At 39.1% G+C, this 27301-nt stretch overlaps 1 protein-coding gene across 3 annotated transcripts in view; it reads right to left on the bottom strand.

Annotated features, from left to right (window-relative positions):
• Positions 1-768: 768 nt before the first annotated feature.
• The window catches only part of USP33 (ubiquitin specific peptidase 33), a 41636-nt gene continuing 15103 nt past the window's right edge, over positions 769-27301 (bottom strand). Inside the window, exons 7-24 of one of the 3 annotated variants that reach the window (XM_080916514.1) lie at positions 27101-27170; positions 24976-25089; positions 24498-24576; positions 22591-23005; positions 20939-21079; positions 17487-17599; positions 16224-16393; positions 16031-16125; positions 14997-15030; positions 12239-12284; positions 11291-11471; positions 10331-10457; positions 9063-9232; positions 7979-8060; positions 6527-6635; positions 4098-4200; positions 2340-2408; positions 769-1843 (exon numbers count right to left, since the gene is read on the bottom strand). In XM_080916514.1, the coding sequence (XP_080772640.1) occupies positions 1686-1843; positions 2340-2408; positions 4098-4200; positions 6527-6635; positions 7979-8060; positions 9063-9232; positions 10331-10457; positions 11291-11471; positions 12239-12284; positions 14997-15030; positions 16031-16125; positions 16224-16393; positions 17487-17599; positions 20939-21079; positions 22591-23005; positions 24498-24576; positions 24976-25089; positions 27101-27170 (2276 nt within the window). In that variant the 3' untranslated portion in view covers positions 769-1685. The remainder of the gene's footprint in view (positions 1844-2339; positions 2409-4097; positions 4201-6526; positions 6636-7978; positions 8061-9062; positions 9233-10330; positions 10458-11290; positions 11472-12238; positions 12285-14996; positions 15031-16030; positions 16126-16223; positions 16394-17486; positions 17600-20938; positions 21080-22590; positions 23006-24497; positions 24577-24975; positions 25090-27100; positions 27171-27301) is intronic. The other 2 variants (XM_080916515.1, XM_080916516.1) reach the window with 2 other exon arrangements.

Below are 27301 nucleotides of genomic sequence, written 5' to 3'. Positions count from 1 at the left end.
TAAGTCTCTCAAAAGGAATACCCAAGAAAAACAAGATTTATTTTACCCAAGTTTTAGCCCATGGTCAACTGACTCCATTGCTTTTAGACCAGAAACAAAGCAAAAAAAAAAAAAAAAGTGAAGATGGAAAAAAAGCTGTTTAGCCTCAGGGAGCAGCGAGGAGGCACAAAGATACACAGGCCAGGGACAAGATGTAACCTTCCAAGGTTTGCCCTAGTGACCTATTCTCTCCAGCACGTCTCAGCTCTCAGCTTTTCAGAATAAACTTATCCACGTTAGCCTGTGGATGATGCTGACATCCTTAAGATACAGTTATCTCACAATATCCCCAGTTGGGTGGTGCTTTGACACAAAACATATTTCATATCCAAACTAAAACAAGATAGTGTTCAGCATACATAACAGCATACATCAAAACAGGTGAGGGTGCTAGAATTAGAAAATCACAATTTTTTAAATCCACAATTGATAGGGTTTCATTTGTAGTTAGCTATTATTTTGAGAGTCTTGTTCCACAGCCCACAAATACAAATTCCTCCAGCCTGAACCTGCCAGGTACTAGAGGACAGATGCCAACCACCATGCTGCCCATTCTGAAATAGTTTAATAAACTATTATAGCAAGGAACTTCTTAGCATTATGCTTTTCTTCAGATATAATAAGATATAAGACATTAATAATATTAACAGACTTTATGCCATTTTTAAAAGTCTATCAAATAAATTCAACATTCAGTTTACACATTTTAGAATTATTTTTATTGGATGAGTTTTAATAACATTGCAAAGTCAGCATGAATGCTGGTCCATACTCTGTCACCTGCATGTTTGTACTTGGATATAGTTGAGCTTTTGACATCACATGATCAAGCAAACAGCAGTGAATATGCTATTATTCAAAAAGACATTATGCATTTCATTAAAAAATCATTTTGCAAGTGGTTTCAGCTTTATCAACAATCTCATTTGACACATTCCATATTTCATGCTCTCAAAATAAAAGTGGCCTAAAGCTAAAGGTTTTTTTGTTACTAACATTAATGAATACCATTCAAGTCTATATAACTAAAGCTTAACATTTTCATTATAAGCGGCAATAATTTACTGATATTTGTTAACAAATTCCACTGAAACTGAATACATCCTGTTACATTCAAAAAAGACATTTTGTAAATTTTAATATGCAATTTTATATGCTGCAGTGCAAAAGAAGTAACATCCTAATGTTTCCTGAGCTTAAGGAAATGAACAATGTTCTGACCACTACTCTTGATTTAAAGTAGGCTTCTTACTATGCAAAGCCATGTCAAAAGTATACAGTTTTTTGGTGAGATGAAAAGCTTAGCCAGTTATGATTGGTTAGAGTAATAAAAATGTTTTCAAAGCCAAATTATTTACAGTGCTACAAAGGGTATGCTGAATCTGCTCGTAGAACAAAAGAGAACCTAATTACCAACTGTCCCTTTTCTTTCAAAACAGTACACAGAAAGATATTCTGGTAAGTTACTTAACATTAAATATACCAACTTATATAACATTTTAACATACCCTTCTATAATGCCCAGTACAAAGGAATAAATGAGAAAAAAGATGAAAATCAAGAGAATCAACATGCTTTGAGGAATGTTTTGAATGTGTGTACATCAAGTGAGGATGACTTCTCCTTAAAGCTCTGTGCCCTCAGAACTACAAAGAGCGAGTTTCTACTTCAATCTTTTCCTCTGCTTGTAGTACATCAGGGTCAACATGAACAACTGGAGGTCGGAGGATAACTTCAGGCCCCCCACCATATATAGACTGCAGGAAGTTCCATGTTTCTTCAGAAATTTGACCAGAGTCTGCTCCTAAAATTGTGTGTATGCAAAAAGAATGATATTTACAAACATAAATCTTTATATAGCTTTCACAGTATATCCAACACAGTAAATCCTCTAAGGATGAGAACTTCTGAAACCTTCAGATTATCAGCTTGTGTGCTATAAAGAACAATATGTAGTCTGTTTCTAAATTTCTAGAGATCCATTTCTCAAGCTACCAACAACCCTAAAGCATTCCTATAAATTAGAAGTCTCTGCCCTTTGTCTTACTGTACACCTCACCATTTCTGAACTAGGTGAATAAATTACATAGTGTCTGGTCATTGTCTTATCAGTGTGAACTCACTAACAAGTAGGTCTCAGTGTTAAAGTAGATGGCACACACCTGTGACACCAGCACTTGGGAGGCAGAAACAGGAGCACAAGTTAAAGAAGTTCTCAGCTACACTCAAGAACAGCCTAGAGCAATGGTACTTTGTCTCAGAAAACAAAGAAACTGACTGTGTGTGTTTATTAAACGTACCTTGCTTCAGCATCACATTACCACATTTAGTGACTGCAATTTTAGTGTTGTCGATTGGACCTGGAGGATCTAAGTCAAAGGATAAAAAAATTATAAGATGACCACTTCCAAAGAAATGCATCAAAGAACTACATAGTTTTATACCTGAAATAGAACTATAAACATAATCAAGTTAGTAATCTTTTAACCAAATATCATCGATTCTTAGTATCTTCTCAGCTTTGGAGATTTCATTTGACCCAAAGCAACCAAGAAAGGTGAACTGTTGCTCAGCATCCGAGTATAATAGGAACTCCTTTTCTAATGACTTATTTGTATTTCATGTACATTGATGTTCTGATGGCTTGTACGTGTATGTAATGGTATCAGATCCTCTGGAGCTGGAGTTACAGACAGCTGTGAGCCACTATGTGGTTGCTGGGAATTGAACCCAGAACCTTTGGAAGAGCAGCCAGTGCTTTCAACCACTGAGCCAACTGTCCAGTCCCCTAGAAAACCACTCATTTGGGAATTGCAGATCAAAAAAAAAAAAAAAAAATTCTTTTTAATGCTACAGCTCTTTAATGAACAACCCTTTAATAAGTTTTTAAAAATCATAAAATTCTCAATCAGTTCCAAATTTGTTTTTTTAATCCAAAATCATTATAAAAGGAAATATTACAATGTTTCTTTTGGGGGAAAAGCCATTTTTCTTTGAACATAAAAGTACAATAACTTAATCCATTCTCAAAAAGCTCCCAACAGGCATGAAGAAAAATTACTAATCTTATAGAAAAATACCCATATGGTTTTAGTATCTGTGGTCTTTTGTTTTGCATAATACATTGTTTAAATGAAATATCTGAGGCCAGTAGGAGAAGAATAAGAATAAAGTATAATACCAAATGCATTTGAAAAGTCACATAATTCCATCACTTTGTATGCTGACTTGAAAAATAAAACAAACCCAAGGGATGTAAACAATATACTATTTTTTTTTTACAAATAGCATCATATCAAGAATACCTTATTTTTTATCATTATTATTAATAGCAATAGTAGTTGGTACTAAAATAGATTCTCACTAACTAGTCCTGACTGGTCCTAGGTGGCTTGAAACTAGCTATGTAGAAGAGGCTGGCCCTGAACTCAAGAGATCTGCTGCCTCTGCCTCCCCAGTACGAAAATTAAAGGTGTGTGCCATCATGCCTTTAATTTGTTATATGTAATTATTTTTAAAAGTCCACATTGTATTCCATTGTATTGGGTAAAGTATAATTTTACCTTCTATTCTGTTTTTTGTTGTTTTCTCTTTTTCGTAGCATGATATAGACTGGGCTGGCCTTTGATCCACCTGCCTCTAAAGTTTTACAACATTAAGATTAAATTTATTTTTATTATGTGTCTGTGTATGGGATTAAGTGTGCCAGTGGAAAATGAAGAAAGTATCTGATCCTCCTGGAGCTGGAGTTACAGATGGTGATACTATTGCCTGGTGTGGATACTGAGAATTGAAGTCAGCTCCCTAAGAAGAGCAACAGGTGTTCTTACTGCTAAGCCATCCCATCTCTATATTCTACAATTAAAATTAAAGATAAAATTTGTTCAACTCTTTTATTCTTACCATGATTAATAATGATTCAGTTTATAGCAATAAGGCTATAAACTAGAATGTAGGTTCCCTGGCAGCATGGGTCTTTTATTGTTCTCTGGAATAATATTCAATATTCATAAAATTAATAAACAAATTGGCTAACAAGATTTCCATTAGCCACTTACCTCCATCCTTTCCCTTCACAAAACTCTCCCATTCTCTAAACCACTGCATGCTGATACAGTAAAAAGTGGCTGGAGAGTCCTCCTCTTGAAATGCTCTGTTGAGCTACAGAGAGAGAAAGTCAGGCACCTAATATCTGGAACTTACATCCCACTCCATCAGTATCCAACAAAAACATTTCTCACACGAATGTGAGGCAGCACTAAAACTGACGCACTAGCTTACTTAGTTCCAAGATAAAGTAGTCTATCAGTAAATGATCCTAGATTATGTCTCAAAATATAACATGCACATACAGAAGAGGATCATAAAGGAACCTGTTAAGAGAAAAATTTTAATAAACCTCGAAGTCTGTTTATTTAAAATCTACCACAGCCTACTTTTTTAAAAAATGAAAGATCAAACAAATACTTAAGCAAAAGAGATGCAAGTAACTAGGCCCCAAAAGAATAAAGGGTATTTGAAATTTGCCTAATTACAGTAGTATTTCCTGCTGGGTAACAAAATGCCCATGACACACACACACATCTGTACCTAAATTCAGATAGACGGCTCTTTAAAACTTGTAAATTGGGGCTGGGGGTTGGGGGAGACAACCTGTAGAAGTCAGTTCTGTCCTCTCACTATGAATCAGGATTGAATTCAGATGAGCCTTCTTGGCACTGAATGCCTTTACCCACAAAACCATCTGAACAGCCCCCCCTTTTTTTTAACTAAATCTAATCAAAACTCCGTAGCCTTTGGGGAAGGAAGTCCAGGTGGAATTGAAGAGATAGTGGGAACAGGAGTGTATGATCTAAAGTTGTATTCATATGTGAGATTACCAAAAAAAAAAAAAAAAAAAAAAAAAAAGTGATCACCCTCAGATTTCTTATACTCTCCCCTAACTGCTTTCTGTTTTCTAGGTAAGTACTTTTACCATTGAGCTATAGCCCCAGTGCCAAAGACTTTTTTTTTCCAAAAAGACAGTTTGATATATCTCAGACTGACCTCAAACTTATTATGTAGCCAAAGATGACCTTAAACTTCTGATCTTCCGATCTCCCAAGTGCTAGGAATACATACATGTACCACCATGCCAAGTTTCATGTAGTACTAGAGACTGAACCCAGGGCTTCATGAACACTAAGTAAGCACTCCACTGTCTGAGCTACATACTAGCCCCAAAGATTCTCACTACTGGTTCAAAAGTACCTGATGATTTGACTTCCTTTTATCCAAAAGTGTGACCACAGTGACCTTTTAGCTATTTCCAGAAATCACCCTGATACATTCCTGATTCCCTAGCTTCTACAGTGAGATATCTCTCTCTCTCTCTCTCTCTCTCTCTCTCTCTCTCTCTCTCTCTCTCTCTCTCTCACTCTCTTTCTCTCTCTCTCTCTCTCCTCTCACACACATTTTTTTTCAACTCTTTATGTGACTATCCTCCAACATATCCAAGGGGCGACCTGTGGCTGGGCCACACCTCCGTCTTTCTTCCCACAGCTTCTCTTGTGTATCTTCTCACTGTTTCTTGAAAGGAACACAGACTAGATTTGGATTCTGTATAAACAACTCAGTATGATTTTGCCTTGAAAGCCTATGTCAAGTTTCTATTCAAGGTCACATTTGTCATTAAGGTCAATTCACAGAAGACACAACATTAAAAATCCTTCTAGGATCCAACAATAAATTGACTACAGACACTACTCTCTATTTCCATAACCTTTAGCCAGAGATTAAAACTTAACCTTATAAAGACCTAACAGAATTATCTTGAGCCAGGCTGTGGTGGTGTACATCTTTAATCTCAGCTCTTGGGAGGCAGAGGCAAGTGGATCTCAAGTTCAAGGCCAGCCATAGTGAGTTCCAGGATAGCCAGGACTACACAGAGAAACCCTGTCTGATAAAACATCTTGTTGGGCTGGAGAGATGGCTCAACCATTAAGAGCACTGACTGCTCTTCCAGAGGTCCTGAGTTCAATTCCCAGCAACCACATGGTGGCTCACAACCATCTGTAATGGGATCTGATGCCCTCTTCTGGTATGTCTGAAGTCAGCACCAGTGTACTCATATACACAAATCGTTAAAAACAAAAAACATAACAGTTAAGATTGCTGAGGGCTCAAACCCTTCAAGAATCAAGGTGCAGGTTCTTTTAACAACCAACCCCCAACAGCCACACCAGCTGCAGCCTAAACAGACTACTGACAACTCTAGGTAAGGAGAAAACATACAATTGGGGAGTAAGACTTCTTGCCATGGCAAATCCATAGGAAAGGGAAAAGCACCCACAGGAAGAAGGGAGTTAGAACTGTGGTGAACTGAGCAGAGTAGATCATGGCTGTGCAGGAAACCCTTGCCATCCTCTGCAGCTCTCACCCAACTCTGCTAACCACCAGCTCAACATCTTTAGCTTATATCATATACATTTTAAAGTGCTACTTTTACCCGAATAAAAATTTCCAATTCAGTTTTTCTTCGTTTTTCAATCTTCTCTGCCTCAATTTGGCAAGTGTGACAAATGTAGAGGTGGTTGACAGCAGGCCCTCCTCCATACCTAAACAAAGTCACAACTTCAGAAAAGGCCAGTATTCCAGGAAAATCTTACTAGCCTATCAATGTTTAAATCCAGTTACAAATAAATCCTAAGTCTGACAAGGTGGCTCACTGGGTCTTGGTCTCCTCAGGATCCACGCGATGGAATCAAAGAACTTTCTCCCTCAAGTTGTCCTCAACATCACCATTTTGTGCTCTGTAGCACAAAAGCACACACACCAAATAATTCTTTTTTCTTTTTTCTTTTCTTTTTTTTTTTTTTTAAGTATAGAATAGAGTTTATTTAGTTCATGGGGAAGTTAAGAGGGTAGTAGAAGCAGAGAGAGAGAGAGAAGAGAGGAATAGAGGAGTAGAGGCTGGCCGGGGGGGGGGGGGGAGGAGGAATAAGGAGGGTAGACAAGGGAGCAAGAGAGAGAGCAAGAGCCAAATCTTTAAAATTACTTAAAGAATAAATCCTATAGGAAAATTCTCAAAGTAGTATGAAAAAGTCAAAAGTAATATTCAAAAGAAGTCAATTTTGCATTTCCCAGGCCCACAGCAGTATGAGTCCCTAGCCTGCTTTATGTAGTCATCGTTCCCTGGGAGCTACAACTGTCCTTTGTGCTACAGCATGAGAAGACTGCAAAGTGAGAGGGGCTGAAAATCAGCACAAAACTGTTACACAATCACAGTCCCAATCAAATGAAGACTTCCCACGCTCAACTATAAAGCACTTAGTGCATTTTCAACATTTAAAATGCTTAGTAGTGAAATAACATTGTAAAATTATTTAAAAATTAGGAGTAAGAATGTCCAATTTTGGGCTAGAAAGATGGTTAAGAGTTAAGACTGCACTTCCAGAGGTCCTGAGTTTAACTTCCAGCAACTACATGATGGCTCACAACCATCTGTAGTATGATCTGATGTCCTCTTCTGGTGTGTCTGAAGACAGCTACAGTGTACTCATATATATAATATAAATAAATAATTCTTAAAAAAAAAACAACTTCCAATTTTAGTAGTATACAACTCTGCAAACTTTTAGTATTGGCATGATGTAACATCATTTAAATAAGATACATAAAGTTATATACCAGAGTATATCCTACAGATAATCATAAAAGTTCCCCTTATTTAGACTAGGCCACACTAACTGAAAATTATCCTATCTACAATTTAGAATGGTTTCATATGTATCAAATAACACACTGGGTATTTATGATATAATTTAATACTTCAGTTACTACTTTCAATTTGTTTTGTAATTTTTAAAATTTTATTATTTCTCATTTTATTTTGTGATTTTTTTTTAATTTTGTTTTGTGATTTGTTTTATGATTTTACTTTTGAATTTAAAAAACAAACCTGCTATAGAGGTTATCCCAAATGTTCTGAGGCAGCATCAAAACTAAGTCTTCAATATAACTTGCTTTTCGTGGAGGAATACCTAAAAAATATTTAACATTCTACTTTATTTTTCATTCCTTAATTTCTTTATGTGACTTTCAAAGGCAGTTCTAAAAATCAAACCAAGAGCTTACTCAAAGTAGGGAAGCATTCTGTCATACATGATTAACGGTAACCCCCCACCCCCACCCCCACCCCCGCTCTGGAGACGCACAGCAGTCCAACTCGCCGAAGTTTTTGTACCTCAGGCTCTCACACTGGGTTACAGGCGTAAACATATGATCATATCTATCTGTCGATCACTGTGCTTCAGTCTTTCCCCCAAAACATAAGTGAAAAGCCTTTTTGGTGACTGCTTCTTAAAGATTAGCATGCATTTTGAAGTACACATTCTGTATTTTTATTTGTATTTATGTGGTATCACTAGGGTTTGAACAACCATTCTATCAGTCACTAACCAGCTCAGAATACTCAGAAGTATATAACTTTAGGTTTCTATATACAATACAGGGTATTCCCATGCTCAGTGGTTTCATTACATAATAATTAACACTAGAAAGTCACCAGCCATAAAGGTCAAGTGCCCACACAAGTCTATTAGTGCAGGACAGACAGGAGAGCCCATCAATCACAGAGGTGTAAGATCTATTTCACAAGTCCTAAAATGGCTTCCATACTTTTAAAAGTCACCTATTCATGAGAAACAGAGGTAAGAACTACAGATATAGATGTCAGCTAAACCCACCACACAGGAATGGCTCTCACCAAGAAAAGTGTATGTAGAAAGCTCACCCAACTATATAATTGGCCATCCATGTACCTGACTCTAGCATGAAATTAATGCTTTCCTTACAGTGAAACAGTCTTTGGGATTCTTAAGCTCTAGAACAGGCTTTCACACAAGGCCAATTCAGAAATCATGAGGAATCAAATACAGTCAGCTCTAGATGGGATGGGCAATAAGCAGGAGAGGAAATCCTGACTCTTTTCTAATTCTGAATTAAACAGCAACCTTCTATCACTTTACATAACTGTTCCTTACCTCCATGAACACAGAGAAAGTCATTATTGGAAATAGGGCCAGGTTCAGCAAAGGTCTTAAATTTATTCAACCACTGTCGAGAGACATAGAACTGAAGGAGGCTAGGTTCCATTATGTTCAACAAATTTGATATCCTTCGCCTCTCCTTTTGTGCCTCTTCACTGCTCTTCCTGTTGAGGACAAGGATTCATTAAATTAATGCATATTTTACTACATTAAACTAACAGCATGACTCTTCACTATTAGTTTAACACACATACTATGACTGTGGATCTCATCAGCCCTAAGGAATTTCAAGAGAAATACTCTTTGTCCCACTGTTCCATACATTATGCCTGACCCTGGAAGTAATACTGAATCGTAGCCTGGGTATCCATGTAACCTCTGGTACAGGGCAGGCATTCAGTATTAGTAAGATGAAGTCGCTAGGCTGCATTCTTGGTTCCTGTTTCAGTATCTAGCATTTTTTTTTTATAAAATACTGAAAGGTACCAAAGATTTTTACAGTAATATCTTCTTTACTATTAGATATTTTAGGCAAAAATGGTAATTAATTCCAACTTTGTCTACTTTTTTTAAGTAAAAACTAATCCTGGGCCAGTGAGATGATCATTATGAAGAGTGCTTGCCATCAAATTGGAGACCTAAGTTCAATCCCAGAACCTACTTGGTGGAAGGAGAGAACCAACTCCCAGAAGTTGTTCTATGAACAAATAAACTTCAATGCATGAAGGCAGGCACATACGTGCATACATACATACATACATACGTGCATACATACATACATACATACATACATACATACATACATGTTAAAGAAATGAGGGGTTGGAGAGAGAACTCGGCTATTAAGAATACTTGCTGTTCTTTGGAGGACCTGCATTAGATTCCCAAAACCTACATGGTGGCTCACAACTATCTATAACTCCTGTTACAGGAGACCTGATGCCCTCTTCTGACCTCCTCCACCACCGAGCACACGTGTGCTACAAACATACATACATGTTAAGTACCCATACACATAAAATAAACAAAAAGAAACTTTAAAAAATAAGTACTTAAAAATTAACAGAAACAATTTAAAACACGATCTATCCCTCTGCCTGTCTATGAAGTCTTAACTTTCTGAACAAAGCATCATTCTGTAAACAGTTTCTGGATCAGACTCACAGCATTTCTAACCTTTCCCCCATAAGCCCCAAGAACTCAGAAGCACAAATCCCTACGAAGACATGGTTCTTCACATGGCCACAACAGTTCCCCCTCACCTGTAGAAAAGGACATAGGCCTCTGCATTCTGTACAGTGGACTCTGAAACTTCAGTGACACTCTGGTCATCAAACTCATACCACAGGTTATTTAAGTTGTTTCGGCAGTAGGCAATGTAGTGCCCACCTGTAAGGCAGGAAAAGGTGTGCTAGGGAGTAGCAGAAACACGTCCACAACAGTGGTCAGGAAGCACAGGAATGTGAATTGTTTCTTTCTGTTTTGAGATAAGGCCTTACTATTGTAGCCCGGTTGGTCTTGAACTAACAGTCCTCCCACCTCAGCTTCCCAAGAGCTGAGAATATAAGTGTCCGTCATGGCCACCTTAGACCATGCAGCTCTGAGAAGCCTTGTACAAATCCACCTTATTACAGCTGTTACCATCTGTCTTTCTAGCTTTAATTTCAATTATTCCAAACAGTCTAGAGAAAAATATTTAGTCTTAAAGTTTATCATCTGAAATGCTTCTTCTAACACTTAATAATTGTACAATTTGTGGGTTAGAAGACCATAATTACACACACACAAATAATTCAGGTAAAGTTATAACATCTTGATTACTTTATGATCTTAAACTTGAAATTTTTATTTCACAGTCTCTGCTACCCTGACTCTTTGAACTTGGACTCTTTGACTCCATTTAGTGTTTGCCAGTACGATTAAATTAGATTGCTAATCTGTATTTCTGGTACCTGTTTCAACTAGCTGGCATTTTTGAGTCTTGAGTTCCTAATCCTCCTACCTCAGGCTCCAGAGTCCTGGAACAAGAGTCATGTGCTACCACATCCAGCTAACTTCCTAAAAGTGTCTTATTATTTTGTGCTGTCTGCCACTTTTCTAATAATAAGCACTAAAATCTTTTTTTAAACTTTTCTTCCTTTGGTCAAGTGGGGCTTATTTAAGCAATCAACTTGGATACATGCTTTTTTAATCAAAAACAAGTACCAAGCCGTTGTACTTACTACTTGCAGTCCCATGATGACAGATGACCGACAGGAGATCATATGTCACAATCTGAGCTGGGCTATCCTTTGCAAGAAATGGCTGAAGGTCCAGGCCTTCCAGAGGGAAGGAAACATGGGTGCTAATTTTGGTGGAAAACATCAGTTCATGTCGAAATCTTTTAAGATGGATACACAAAATCTGAGAAAAGGACAATTCAACATCCAAATTAATCATTAGAAAAGATTATAAATATTTAAAACAAAGTACACTAAAGTTTTATTGTAAAAACAAGAAAATCTGGCATTAGTATAAAATTATATTAATTTAAATGTTTATTTTAAAGTATTTATTTCGATTTGGGGGGCTTGGGGCTCCCCCTCCCCCATTTTTAAGAGACAAGATGTGGTTAAGAGCACTGACTGTTCTTCCAGAAGTCCTGAGTTCAATTCCCAGCAACCACATGGTGGCTCACAACCATCTGTAATGGGATCTGATGCCCTCTTCTGATGTGTTTGAAGATAGCAACAGTGTACTCATATAACTAAAATAAATAAATATGGGGGGGGGGGGGGAAGGGGAGAAGATCTCACTGTGTGGCTGGCCTGGAACTCAGAGATTTGCACAGCCACCATGCCTGGCTCATTTCATACTCTCAATAAGAGTCTATGAATTAGTTAAATATCCCCTGAATTCTAACCTGATTCCAGACATATCTACAATGTGGCAGCTCTTCCAAAGCTCAGTGCCACTGGTTGTCTGGCTGTAAACTTAGACTTACAGGGTCCTGCACTGTCTGGTGACATGCCAGTAACACACTTAGATATTGTTATAGTTCAGCCCAACCTCCTACAGTGAGTCCCAAAAGTATGCATCCTAAGTCCGTGCTTCAGCCATTCTGAGTTTACGACAGCATGTGATATTAACACCTTACCACAGTTTATGAACCAGTGACAGTGAAGTCATACCTCAGGAAACTTCTGTACTTTACAAAACTTTACTCCATTCCTCAACCTAAGGAGGAAAGAGAAAAGCTAATAAATCTACAAAACACTTACTATATTTGAAGAATGTATCACAAAAATCTTTCAGAAAAATGTCAAGAAAGAAAGAATCAGACTAACAATATTCCTGAGTTATGTCACACATTTATACACTAAAAACTAATAAAATAGCTCTCAATATAAGAAATTAACCTATACCAAGATATCACTAATAAAATGTTTAGTCACTGCACAGCACTTTGATTAACAGAGAATTAGGGACTAGCACTGTGGTAAAGCACTTGCCTAGCGATCACAAACCTTAGGTTCCACCCCCAGCACTGCATGAATAAGCTCAGCGGCACACACCACACTCAGTACTCAGCAGGTGGAAGCAGGAAAATACAAAATTCAAGGTCACCTCAGCTACATAACAAGCTCAGGCCAGCCTGAGACACATGAGATCCTGCTTTTTAAAAATTAGTGGGAAGTGGTGATTCACACCTTTAATCCCTGCACTCTGAGGCAGAGGCAGGCAGATCTCTAGGAGTTTGAGTACAGCCTGGTCTACAGAGTGAGTAGACAGGACAGCCAGGGCTACACAGAGAAACCCTATCTTGAAAAACAAACAAACCATCCATCAAAAATTAGCATTAAGCAATGTACCATTGTCTAAATTTTACAATATGCAGATGTTAAGTAAAACTCCACAGTACAAATTCCAACTCTTCTTCAATATCAGTAGCTCAGGTTCGTACATTCCTTCTTGTTTATTTTGTTTTGAAGACAACAATGTCTTGTTATAAAATGCAGGCTAGGCTCCTATTTATAATTCTCCCAGCTCAATGCTGATCATATCAGCACGTTCTGCTTACCACTAGATCTGGATTTAAAACCTTCCTTTATTTATTTACTTGATTGTTTGTTTATAATTTGGTTTGGTTTTTGAGACAGGGTCTCTACATAGCCCTGGCCTTCCTGGAATTCACTGTGTAGACCAGGCTGGCCTCCAACTCACAGAGACCCACTTGACTCTGGTTCCTAAGGACAAGAATTGAAAGCACGAGCCACCACACCTGGGCCATACATAGTATATAAGCATCACGCCCAGCCTGAAAACCTTTACTCTTAATGTTGGGAAATTTCCAGGGCCAAAGAGTGATTATTTCAAATCATCAATATTGGGACTGAAGAGATGGCTCAGAGGTTAAGAGCGCTGACTGCTCTTCCAGAGACCCTAGCATCCACATGGCAGCTCACAACTGTTACTCCAGTTCCAGAAGAACTGATACCCTCAGACATACATGGATGTAAAACAACAATGCACATACTTTTTTTTTTAATCATAAAATAGGGCTGGAGAGATGTCTCTGTGGTTAAAAGCACTGACTGCTCTACAGAGGTCCTGAGTTCAAATCCCAGCAACCACATGGTGGCTCACAACCATCTGTAATGAGATCTGATGCCCTCCTCTGGTGTGTCTAAAGACAGCTACAGTGTACTCATATATAATAAGTAAATAAATCTTTTTTTAAAATCATCAAATAATCAATATTAATGTACATTTGACAGATGTGCACTTGGCACCTGGGATGAACACTTCTTGTCTCCCTTCATGTCTGCTTTCCTCTGCCTGGCATGTCTGGCCACACAGTAAGACGCCTCTTCAAACTCAAGTCTCTTTTCAGCTGTCAGCCAGGACTTCCATATGAGCGAGAGGTGTTTACTTATTTGTTCTTACATTTATTGCATCGACATTGTTACACTCTATCCTGTCATGAGAAGGACCAACAATTAAAGTTTAAGATTTCCCTGTTGTTACTGGCAGTAGCTAAAAGTCTGTATTACGACTCGAGCTTTATGACCTGGAGAGAATGCTCAGCCATTAAGAGCACTTACTGCTCTTGCAAACAGAGGACTGGGTTCAGTTCCCAGCATCCACATATAGATGGCTCATAACCATCTATAACTTCAGTGTCAGGAGACCTGGTGCCCTCTCTTCTGACCTCCATGCACATTGGGCACATACATGCTGTACATACACATCAAATAAAAGTTACATCTTTAAAAATAAAAAGATCAAGCGTTTCTTATGAGTTCCCTATTTTGGTATTAGAGATTCCGAAATTTTTTTCAATTCTCTCTACATCAAAAATACCTGCTTTTTTCAAATCTCTACTCCATTTTTCTGATATCACAAAGAAGTGTTTTCTTGTTTGTTCGCTGTAGTTGCTGACTTTTAGCTGGCTTTGAACCCACTATCTAGATCAAGTTGGCAGGTTTCTGTGCTGGGATCAAAAGGCATGCTCCACCACACCCAAAAGAGGCTTTTAAATGTCAAAATTATTACAAGACAGAAAAGGGAGCTGGAAGTAGATATCAAGAAAATGAGGCTTGACTATTCTGTTCTGCACCCATAACAGCAGATACTGTGAACACGGGGCAATCTCTCCCAATCTTCTACACATCTGCACCTTCCATTTCCTGGGTGCTATTACCATAGCAATCCGAAAGAGTCACTTTGTTTCATATAGAGTTAATGCACACTCACATACTTCATTCCTCAAAATTCTCACATTTATTAATATATTACATCAGGCTATTAAATATTTACTTTAAACATGTTTTGCAAAATAACCAATCTGAATTTTCCAAAGCATCAAGTATAACTAACTCCATGTGCTCAGTTCAGATAACCGAGAAAAAGACAAAATGAGAGGGAAGCAATATTCGTGCTACTCACTTTTTGCATTTTTCACAACTGTACATGTTATCACCTGTAAATGAAAAAGATCTAGTCATTCAGCTAATTACCAGCAAACTGTTCTGCAATTCCCAGACACTTACTTCCCCACAGTCGCCACCCTTCCCTCTCCTTTCAGTCTGAAGGACTAATTCAAGAAATAGTCACTTCATTTGTTCACTGAACAGAATCTACTACAGCCCAAGCATGATGCTGAGCACACCAGAAAAGCGTAGGACTATAGTGTCAATTCTGGAATTTCAATTTCTTAAAACAAAACAAAAAAAAAACATAGATTTTATAAAAATATGTTTTCAATTTAATCCCGAGTGTGGGACATGGTGCTGTTTCAGACTGTCCACAGCAGCTGATTATAATTTGCCTTGTGCTCTGGAAGAGGCATGATTTTGCCAGCTGCAGATGTTTCTGCAAGTGTGTAACATTTGAAATTCTAGAGACGTTTCAGAGAATATATAAATGCTAGGCCCCTAGAGATGGGAGGTTTGTTGGTTCTTGTTTGGCTGTTCATTACTGTTGGTCATGCACAAGAATAAAAGAGATGTGCTGATGGCAAAGATCACACTTGTCCCAAGGAACTCAACCCCCTAATCAGCAGGAAGTAGTCTAATGATAACACCCCCCCCCCACCTTCTTCAGGGATCTCTTCCCTTTCCTCTCTACTCTGCTTTCCCTCTTCTCTAAGGTTAGGAGTTGAAGGGAAGAAACAGCGTAGAAAAGGGTAGAAGAAAGAACCCACAGAGTAGCCAAGATCAGCTGCATGGGACTTTCAATGAAGGTGCAGATGTAAAGACAATTCAAGACACATCTTATAGTCGTTATCTTCAAGAGTTCTATCTTCTGCATTATAGAACGCTATATAAACTCCTTCAGGACATGACTTTTCCAATCATATTTCAACTGCCATTGAAGATGCCTCCACCGTGCAAATATAAACAAGTACTATTTAACTGTCCAAAAATGAAGCATTGGATTCACCTACACAAGCCAGTCATAAATATTATCATGTTTCTTACCTTTAAGTTCATCTCTGGCGAAGAAGGCAGCAAGACAATCTTGCAAGGTTACTACTGGACCCCAAAACCAGCTAGGGACACATGAGACAACAAACCTGAAACGTCATTGACAGAAGAAAAAGGAAGTGTGCTGCTAGTACAGCAGAAGCAGCAGTAACAACCACCAATCCAAGCCCAGAAAAGAAACACACACCTCTTCACGTACTCCATGAAGAAAGCTATCCACCCCTGTGGAGCGTACGCTTCACCACACGACCCTGCTTTGACTATGGTTGGGTGACTGGAGGAGTGCAGCTTAGCCAGGTCTTCCTTGCCAGGAATCGGCAAGGACAGATCCTGAAAGGTCTCAAGGGTTACAGACACCTGCAAGTGTTTGGTTTTAACAGGATGGAAAGAATCCAGTACAGTTATTTACAAGATTAGATTTCTACCAAAGATGAAAACAAACTATTATAATAAGTAAATATAAACCACAAACAGCTTTTAGAATACTACAAATAGAAATGAGCCTGGTTTGCTTTCTACTAGGTACTGTTCCAAATATAATCTTCATACAAGCCATTAGTGATAAGAAGCACAACAAATCCAGCCACACTGGTCTCAGGCATGCTCTCCCCTCAGCCTCCTCAGTACATGAAAGTGCAGGCTGTCTAAGAGGGGTGAGGAGAGAGCTAACCTGACATCAAGCAGCACTTAACAGAGACGCACTGTGGGAGATGACTCTCCTTCAGGCAAGCATGGAGTAATACCACACTAACATGATTACAATACCCTCACTAATAGAATCTTACATGACAGCTGTATGCAGTCTGTCCTTAACTGCAACACTCCACACACTACAGGTAAAGCACTTCCAGATTAATACGCCATCCATGTAAAAATAACCCTACTGAATGCCTTACATATGACTTAACATTATAATACAATAATTGAAAGTTAATTTCTCTCATCTTTTCGACATTCATTCTCATTAAGCATATTCATTACTGTATTTCACTAAAATGAAAAAAAAAATTAAGAAATCCTGAAAGATTGGGTGTTAGTCAAACCCTCATGATAATTTATGTGTGAGACAAGTCCTTGTTTGTGAATCTGGCATTATTACTGAAGCACATATATCATTTACAAGCTACCTGCGAAGGCAAATATAAGAATGTACCCACTGCCTCTTGCTTGTAAATGCCAGAGTTTCTGGGCTTACCTAATTTCATCAGCCTTGGGAGTAGAAGCACAGTTAACAACTCTTGTTGCCAAGCAACTGCTCACCTTATATGTAACCAAAACAGACAAAGAGCACATGGTCCTGCACAAGGGATACGGGTGTACTTTTACTCTACATCTAAACTCAATGCATGCGTGGTCCCCAATAGCAATATGCTATTTAATTCTTCCAATCTTCAGGTTTCTAAAATAACACTTGACAAAAACATCCTGGGCTGTGGCTCCCCATACTCACCCTATCACAGGTCAGACACTGTACTGAACTAATGATTGTCCCATCAAATATATCAGAAATGACACTTCTGTATTTCTTATGTTGTTTTTTCCTCTTTGGAGATGCAGACTGAGCTAGGATTAAAAAACAGAACATTAAGAAGAATCAAGTTAGTTCCTTCAATATTTTTCTGCAAAATATTTTTGAATGTTTTAGGATTTTGTTGTTTGAGGTAGGATCTCATGTAGTTCAGACTGGCCTCAAGTTCACAATGCTCTGAGGCTGAGCCTGAATTCCTGACCTTCTTCCCTCCACCTCATGATACTAGATTAGACAAGTGGCACTATGCCTGGCTTTCCCTGGAATATTTTCCTTTTTAAACAGAACTTATCTATTCTTAAGTAGTTGTTTGTTTGTTTGTTTGTTTATGTACATGAGTACACTGTAACTGTCTTCAAACACACCAGAAGAAGGATCTGATCCCATTACAGATGTCTGTGAGCCACCATGTGGTTGCTGGGAACTGAACTCAGGACCTCTGGAAGAGCAGTCAGTGTCTTCACCGCTGAGCCATCTCTCCAGCCCAGTACGTATCTATCACTGTGTATGTGTGTCTGTTGCATGCCCACCTGGGTGCCCATAGAAGCCAGAAGAGGGTACTGGATTCCCTGGAGCTAGCTAGAGTTAGGAGCAGTTTAAAGCTGCCCGATATAAATACCAGGCACTGAACTCTGCACACAGCCTTACCCACTGAGCAATGCTATACTCAGCCTACAAGATGCTCAGCAGGAAGAAGCACTTCCTGTCCAACCTCAAGCTTGAGTTTGATCCCCAGGACCCACGTAACGGAGGGAGAAAACCAACAAGTTCTCTGACCTCTACAAGTATGATGTGACATGTGTACCCACACACACACATGTACACAAACACACATAACTCAATTAACATAAAAAATAATTACTGTACTACAGAAGGAATTCAAAATACCACTCAAGATTATTGCTTTAGGACTAGAGGGATTGCTCACTTACTGTTCTTCTAGAGAACCAGGTTTTGGTTCCTAACACCTACAGAAAGCATCTCACAACTATCTGTGAGTCTAGCATCAAGATCCTACATTTTCTCCTGGCTTTCACTGACACCTAAACACATGTGGCATATACACGTAGAAATACACTTATACATGAATAAAAGTTTTTAAAAAATGTCTTAAAGAAAATATTACTGCTCTTCCAGAGGTCCTGAGTTCAATTGCCATCTGTAATGGGATCTGATGCCCTCTTCTGGTCTGTCTGAAGACAGCAACAGTGTAGTCATATACACAAATAAAATCTTAAAAAGAAAAGATTAGTGCTGGGTGTTAGTGTATGCCTTGAGTCCTAGCACTTTCAAGACAGGCATAGGTAAAGCTCTGAGTTCAAGGTCAGCCTAGTGAGTTCCAGGACACCCAGGGGCACACAGAGAAACCTGTCTATAAAAACCAAAACCAAGAAAAAAAAAATCATGACTTTAAACAGATAGAGAAGCCAATCAAAAATCAAGTAAGGCTTCACCTGGCTTTAAATTACTTATGATTTTTGATCACATAAAACATACATAGAATAATATAAAAAAACAACCTGAAATTAATTAATAATAGTACCAGCACAATACTTTAGTCATTTGTTCCATGTACAAAAGGAAGAGTTGGCCCCATCACTGGGATACTTATGGCCCACAAATCAAGAGAAGATACATCTGGGAGAGGCAGGACAAAGCCATGAGGCCAGAGCAGGAGGCCCAGGCTGCATGCTCTCCTTCAGAACAATACTTCGACTGTACTTGCTGTTGGTGAGATATTTGCATATGCTCCTCTCGTTTGTCCTCCTACAAATACTTCTTCCCAATCTTACCCTTTTCTAAAATCTTAATAAAGCCATTTGCCAAGACTCGTTGGTTTTTCACAGATGGAATCTCTGTTTGGTGATAGTGAGTGCTCATCATGACAACCTGAAGTTAGTTCTTTCCTTTTATTTCTGTTGTGGGTTCTAGGGATCAAACTTGGGCTCATACAGCAAGTGCTGCTATCCCCTGACCCACTCCCTGCCCAGGTTTTCATGTCTGTAGACAGCAGGTGCTGCTATCCTTTGTGAGAAAGCCTTTAAGGCTCCAGCTGTTTTGTATTCACTGTTTGAGCCAGCTTCTCATTATGCAGTTCTGACTGGCCGATAATCTCCTATTTAGACCATACTGACCTTGGATGAACTCACACAGACCGGCCTTACTGGGAGCACTGGGACTAAAGGCATGCATACCACATAGGGTCCTCTAAGTTCTACAGTCTTATATCTTATAATGCTAGCATTTTGATACAAAGCTAATAGCAATGCAGAAAGGTTCAGACACTCTAGAAGGCAGACAGCTCTGTACAGTGTTAAGCACAATATGAACATAAAATGTAAGAAATGGGGCTGGAAAGATGGTTCAATGGTTAGGAGTCCTAGCTACTCTTCCTGAGGACCTGGGCTCAATTCCCAGCAGGTACATGGCAGCTCACAACTGTCTGTAACTCCAGCTACAGGGAGTTCCAGTTCCAACACCCTAATGCAGACAAACATGAAGGCAAAGCAAAAATGCACATGAGATTAAAAATAAATAAATAACCTTTAAAACCCAGGAAATACAATTCTAAGACCTTATCTCTAACCAAGGAAAAACTTAACATTACACAAAACTGTACATAAATGTTTGTAGCAATATTATTTATAACCACCAAAGAATGAAAACAATTTTTAAAAATCCCTCGATGAAGTGAATAACGGTGGTTTGGTGATACAAATGAAAAAGAACTTGGTAAGAAAAAGAAACAAAATACCCAGACATACGACAGTGCAGACGGTCCTTAGCTGCATTATGCTACATTTAAAAAAAAAAAAAAAAAAAAAAAAGGCTGCTTCTTAGCATGTACACTGTGTGGCTTCATTTACGGGGCACTCTGGGGAACGGGAAGCCATCAAGAGTGGCAGGTCCGAGGAGCACATTAGGAACAGACTATCAGTGTGGCAGGCCTGAGGGGTAGGATGACAATCTGATAATGGAACTGTAGGACAGAATGGGTGAACTAAGGTGGCTGGAAGGCTCCGCAGCTAGGCATGCTGGCTGCTCTTATAGGTTTAGCTCCAGTAGCCAGCTAATGGCTCATAACCATGTTTCAGTTCCAGGCCGTCTCGTGCTCTCTTTTAACTACTGTGTACCTCAGGAACACATGTGATGCACATACATACATATATGTAGACGAGACACTCAGACGCAGAAATACTATTTTAAACTATAAAAAAGTACAGAACCACAGACAAAACACCCTAATCACGGTTGCATAGTTCTATCAACTGTACGAGAACACACATTCCCTAGTACTTTATCAGCATCAACATCAGCAGCTCAAATTAGCTACACACTTAAGAATTGAGGAACTGAGTTATGGGTCCTTTTACCTTTCTTGTGTGGAGGTGTCAATCCTGACCACAGATTGCCTGATTTAGGAGGGCTTGCTGATAAACGTGCATTAACACTTTCATTTGATGGAAGGATCTGTGGTGTAGATAGGTCATTCAAATGGACATCACTGATATATTCTGTAATATTTAAATTTTTATTATTACCTTCAATTAAAATTACAAATGAAACTACTAAGTAAAGTTATATTCCACATGCTCTATAATGCTAATTAACATAAAGATTCTAGGCACAAATGCAATGCACATTCATACTTGAAGCCAAAGCACTCATACATAAATAATAAATATCAATTTAATTAAACACACAGGGAGAAACTCAACATGACTAAAGAAGCCAGCAAAGCACTGGTGCTGAAAGCCTTCATTAACTTTGCAAAGGGAGCAGCTGAAGGCTTCGGAGCTGGTACTTCCTGGTAGGGTACAGTCAGGGTTTTAGGTTTTGTGCACTACATGGTCTTCTCATAATTTTTCAACCAAGACTTAAAACACAAAACTCTCAGACCTATTTTACTTCATTATATAGTTACTATATGTTAAGAACAAACCCCACAAGCAAGTAATAAAGGAGCAGTTTGTCCCTGAATCATGCTCCCCCTGGCTTTTGAGAAGAAAGTCTAGTTATTAGAACTGATACTCAGGCACTCTGGCTGAAGAACACACATCCACAATGAGTGTGTGCAGAGCCTAAGCACGCCTGGTGTCATGTCCCTGGCATGCATGTGGCAGTCTTCACAGTAAGCTTTAGTCTTCCTAGGCTAAGGACACACTGTTCAAAGCAGAGCTGCGATGCCCTTTCACACTTCAACTGCGACTGTTCTCTTCAACAGTCCCAGAGATGAACTTCCTGTCATTTCCTGGCCACTGAGTCACATGATCTGTGTGACTAATCATATAATTTCACAGAATTTAGAACAGTCAATAGCACATCAAGGTGAGTTAACTCCTAAAGAGATAAATATGATATGTACAACAACCCAACTCATGTCTTTCGTTTGGGTATTTTCCCTTCTCAGAAGGAATACTGTCCAATACAGTATCGAAGTTCACGTCCACATTAGCTCTGCCTACCATGCAAACCACTGGAATGTAATGACATGCATGACAGAGAATCGTGGGTTGTATTTCTTTTTCTCAGGATCTCAACAGAATTTGCTTGAAATAAAAGGGAAAATTCCAAAGAGACTATTTTCTAGACTACTATGTAACTATAAAGGAATCCTGATGAGCTCTTCCATACCAAAATAAAATAAAATAGAAAAAAATGAATTCCTAAGTAAATGATCCACAAAATGATCTTACTTTTAATTTCACAATTTTATGATTTTCACTTAACATTACAAGCAGATAGTATTAAACTGTAAGTCTATTCATTAAAAATCCCAAAAGTCAGGTATAGTAGCATATACCTTTAATCCCAGCATTCAAGAGGCAGAGGCAGGCAGATGTGTTTGAGGCTAGCCTGATCTACATAGTATATTCCAGGCCAGCCAGAGGTATACATTAAGATCCTGCCTAGTAGGTAAGTAAACAAACAAATAAACAGATGAGTTGCGCCAAGAGTGACAGTTAAGTGCCCACTGTTTGCACATGACACACTAGCATTGCACAGTCGCATTATTAATTGTCACCTGAGGCTCTGCCGTGTATCTGCACTTTGACGGTCTCCTGGCTGTTTAGGTCAGCTGTGTCACACACTGTGTCTCTGTCTTTATCTGGTTCTATGTCAGAATTTGCTTTATTGATCTTGTTGCACATCTTCTCCTTCTGCCAGTCTTTGGCCATCTCTAGGTCGTCCTCATCTTGAATGAGCATTGTGGTCTCATTGCTGTCCTCAGGACAGCCTTTAGAGACGCTCTCATTTTCTGCTTTCTCACTGCTGCTGCAAGACTCGCAGGACTGAAAGTCCACATCTGACTGACTCTTCTCTTCTTCCACAGTCTCCTCAGAAGTTAGTGTTTGAGGCTCTTCCTCTATCTCCATGATCTGCTCCTTCAACTCTTCATGAAGCAGATCCATTAAACAGCGAAGGAATTCCTGGGCATCCTAGCACAGCAACAAAACCACATTAGCAGTGTAGTGCAGATGTTTGTAGGAACCTAAGAGGCATGAATGAGTGTGTACAGTGTCACACTGACTAGGTCTATAGCTCACACTGCAGAAGAGCTACAGCAACATATTCCAAAAGCAAAGCAAACAAAAACTGAGCTTTGTAATGAAACTGGATGGAAGAGAAAATAAGGATTTTCCTCATGTGATAATCAGAATTTGGAAATATGCCTTAACATAAGTTATTAAGGAAGTTGGGTTTAAGTTAGAGCTTTCCTCATCCATGGACTGTATTTCAAAGAAAAACTGTCAGTAGACCCACAAGAACTTTTTTGATAATAAAAATTCCTGAGCTGCAAAGATGGCTCAGTAAAAGTGATTATCATGCAAGCCTGATCATCCGAGTTCAGTCAACCCATTCCACAAAGTTCTTTTCTGACCTTTACAGATGTGTATACTGCCCTTCCTCATACACACAAATAACATTAAATTAAAAAAATTAAAAATACAAATTCTTGAGCTCCAACCTACAGCTCTAAATTATAATGTCCAGAGATCCTGAACTTCATATGGAAAAAGTTAACAGGAAGTAAGTGACGGTTTGAGAAGAGCACTGTGTGAGGACCAGCTATAAATTTTCCAGGTACTATAGAAAACAAGAACTGAAGCTGCCCTTTGACAGTGAGAAAGCACAGAAATCAGAAGGGCCAGTGCAGTGGGAGAACACATGCCTGACATCCAACAAACACTGCCTTCACTCACTGAAGCCACAGAAATGCAGAACTAAACAAGCAGCCAGGTGTGGGGAAGGCACCTCTGTAGTCCTGCATATAAGAGGCAGAGGAAGAAGGATCAGAAACTTAAGGCTGTCTTCAGCTACAGAAAGATCAAGACCAGCCAGGGCTACACAGAGACCCTGTCTCGCAAATCCAAACACAAAGGACACAAAGGAGCAATGATAAAAAAGAAAAACTGGGAAATAAAAAAGTGTACTTATTAAAAGATTCTTCTTATTAAAGTTCATTACAGGACTGGAAAGGTGGCTCAGTGGTCAGAGCACTGGCTGCTCTTCCAGAGGTCCTGAGTTCAATTCCAGCAACCACATGGTGGCTCACAACCATCTGTAATGAGATCTGATGCCCTCTTCTGGTGTGTCTGAGGACAGCTACAGTGTACTTATATAAATAAAATAAATAAATCTTTAAAAAAAAAAGACATCATTACAGTGGAGGGTGGAGGCTGGAAGGACAGCTCAGGGGTTGAGAACACTTGTTATTACAAATGATCAGGTTCAGTTTCCAGCACCTATATGGTATGGCTCACGGTCATCAGTGAAACTCCAGTTCCAGGAAATCTGATGCCTCTTCTGACCTCAAAAGGCACCAGGCACACATGGTGCACATACATAAACACAGGCAAACACACTCATACAAATAAAATAAGTTAATTTCTAAAAATTTAAGGATTTTTATAGGTATAACTAACTAACCTGCTGAGAATAACCTCGAAAAGTTGGATTTACAGTTTTAATTCCTTGGAACAGATTAGCAGGAACAACAGATCCTGGCCTGAAAAACAGTTTTAAACAGATATTTTTGTAGTTTTAACTTCTTAAAAAATTTTATTCTCATGCTGCACAATATTTTTCAAAAATGCAACTTTACAAACAGTTGTAAAGCAAACTAACCTAGCATGCAAATAATTACCAATATGCTAAGATACGGGGCACAGGCAACAGGCTAGAGTGAGCATCTGGCCAGGCCTACTCTGCCTAGCCTGGGAAGGCCCTGCTGTACTGCACTCAGCACAGAGGACACCGATAATGGCCGGGCTCCTTCATCTGCACTTCAATTTCAAATGACCTCACTCAAATCTCCTTCCTACATTCTTCTCAACCCTCCAAACTGTTCTCTTTCTTTCTATACTCATAATATTGATTTTTAAACACGGTAATGTTAAGTACATACCTGCTCTTGTGCCACAGTTCTGTCATTAGTTTGAGGTAACTTTTACAAATTGCAGGTTTCTTATCTGTTCTAGCCAGTCCTCCACAATCAAGAAAGAACTGTGTCAAAGGTGGGCTAATTTAGAGAGAGAGAGAGAGAACAATGTCAGAGTGGAATCAAGGCTGGATTCTTACTACATCAACCTCTCTGTCAGGTCTCTGCCCCTTTACAGCCTGACAGTCGCTCCTTTGTATCACTAGTAAGTTTAACAGATCATTTGTGGACCCACCAAATCAGGGTCCCCTATTTCTGAGTGCTGGGATAAGAGTTTGAACCTAAATTTGTTTCTGTTTTTTAGTAAGAGTTTTGCAATTGGGCAGAGCAGCACATACCTGTAATTTCAGAACTTAGCAGACAGGGCCAGGAGGAACACTCTGAGTTCAAGGCTAGCCTGGGCTATACAAAGAGACCTGTCTGAAGTAAATATGGAAGAAAGATATGGAAAAATGCAGAGAAGGACTAAGACAGGGTGAAGAGAGAGGGCAGGAGGGCAGGAGGGACTGCTATGCAGGTTAGGCCTTCCTTAGCCTCTCCCTGCTCCCATCAAGTACAGACCTCCTAAGCAAACCCCAGTCAGTGTCCACTGCCACTGCCCTTCTCATGCAGCCTGCTTCTGCCCTTAGGATTCTTTCTGCTCAGAGGGCTCCAGGACTCCAATTCTCTGACTTCTCTTCTAAATATTCTAAATATGCTCTTTCTTGGTTGTCTTAAATTCCCACAAATATACCAGTGACAGCCACATTCATGTTAGCCTTCAGCCACCTTTTATCAACTGAATTCTTATCAAATGCTCAAACTGACCACTGTCTTGACATTTTATTCAAACACACTCAACATTTTACTTTCAAGTGAACATAATATTCCAATAATCTTCTGTGCTTATTACCAACATTATGTATGCATACAAAAAAGACAGAGACAATAAGACTCAGCAATTAAAGAGACTTTGCTGCCCTTCCAAATAGTTCCTTCATCAAATGATTCTATTATTAAACTTCCAGTCTCCTCCCTTCCCCAGTACTCTAACCATATCCTAGCAGCCATCTATTGTAAAAAATGTCTTTCTCCAATTCATCTACTCCAAGACTGTGCAAGGCACTATTATTTCTTACTTAGGTTATTACACATCTTCTGTCTTTCCAAATTACACGTTTTCCTACAACCTACTTCCCACATGTCAACCAGGGCTTCAAGACAGATTACTCCACTCCCTTGCTGTAAAAGGACATCGGTGATCTCTGACCACACCTGAGACCTCAGTTTTAATGTGAACTGCATGTCACCCTGTGCAACTACTCCACACTATGTCTGCCACCCAGATTTTCTTCTAGGTTCTCAGTGTCAAACTCTTCTCCAAAGCTGCTTACCACTCAAGTCACGTTCTGACAACGTAATAATCACCCTATTTATACGCTGCAAATGGAGGGGGGATAAATGCTCTTTTCAAGAGATTCTACCAGTAGAAATATACTTATTTGAGCTCTTTGTTTTCTGTACATAAATACATGTGCTAGAGATATTGTTCAGTAGAGCAATGTGCTTAAGGACCTAAGTTTGAGGCCCAGCACAGCAAAAAGTAAAGCCAAATATTTTTCCCAAGGACATACTACTGGAAGCCTAAGCTGGGATCCTCAGTCTTAGAAAACTACAGGTATTAAGTGGGCATGTTATAGATGCTTGTAGTCCCAGTACTTGAAATGTGGTAGCATAAGGACTAGGTAGTCAAAATCATCCTCAACTACATAAGTCCAGGCCAGCCTTCGTGAAAATAAGACACTGTCAGGAGAAAAACAAAATACTAAACTTAGATGCACACAGAGCAGTCCCACTGGGACAACAGATGTCTTCACCCAGGTTCTTGCCTCTCTGCTCTACGAGTTAGTCACCAACTGCAGCAACAAGCTAGCTGAGCTAAACCTACACTAGACCTGAGTGTGCTGGGGTACAAGCTCCAGTACTTGGGAGGCATAACCAGTTGGACTTCTGGATTCAGGATTCAAGACCAATCTGGTCTACAAAGCAAGTTCCAGCACAGCAGGGGGGTGTGGAGGCGGGGACACCAAGAGATGAGAGTTTCATTACTTACCAGTTAGAAAGAGCCTGCAGAGCGGCATTCATATAACAAGTGTTTCCAATGTTTTTCAAACCTGTCAGGCCTGTGAAGAAGAAATATTAAGTCATCAGCCAATAGAAGATGAAGGACTCAATTTTCTTGGTGTTTATTAAGAACAATTTCAGAAGTTAAAGCTATGGAAATGAGTTGAAGTTCACTAGCAGAGCATATGTA

This window comes from Micromys minutus (genome assembly GCF_963924665.1).
Source record: "Micromys minutus genome assembly, chromosome: 4".
NCBI lineage: Eukaryota > Metazoa > Chordata > Mammalia > Rodentia > Muridae > Micromys > Micromys minutus.
This window is presented reverse-complemented; position numbering and strand designations above follow the sequence as displayed.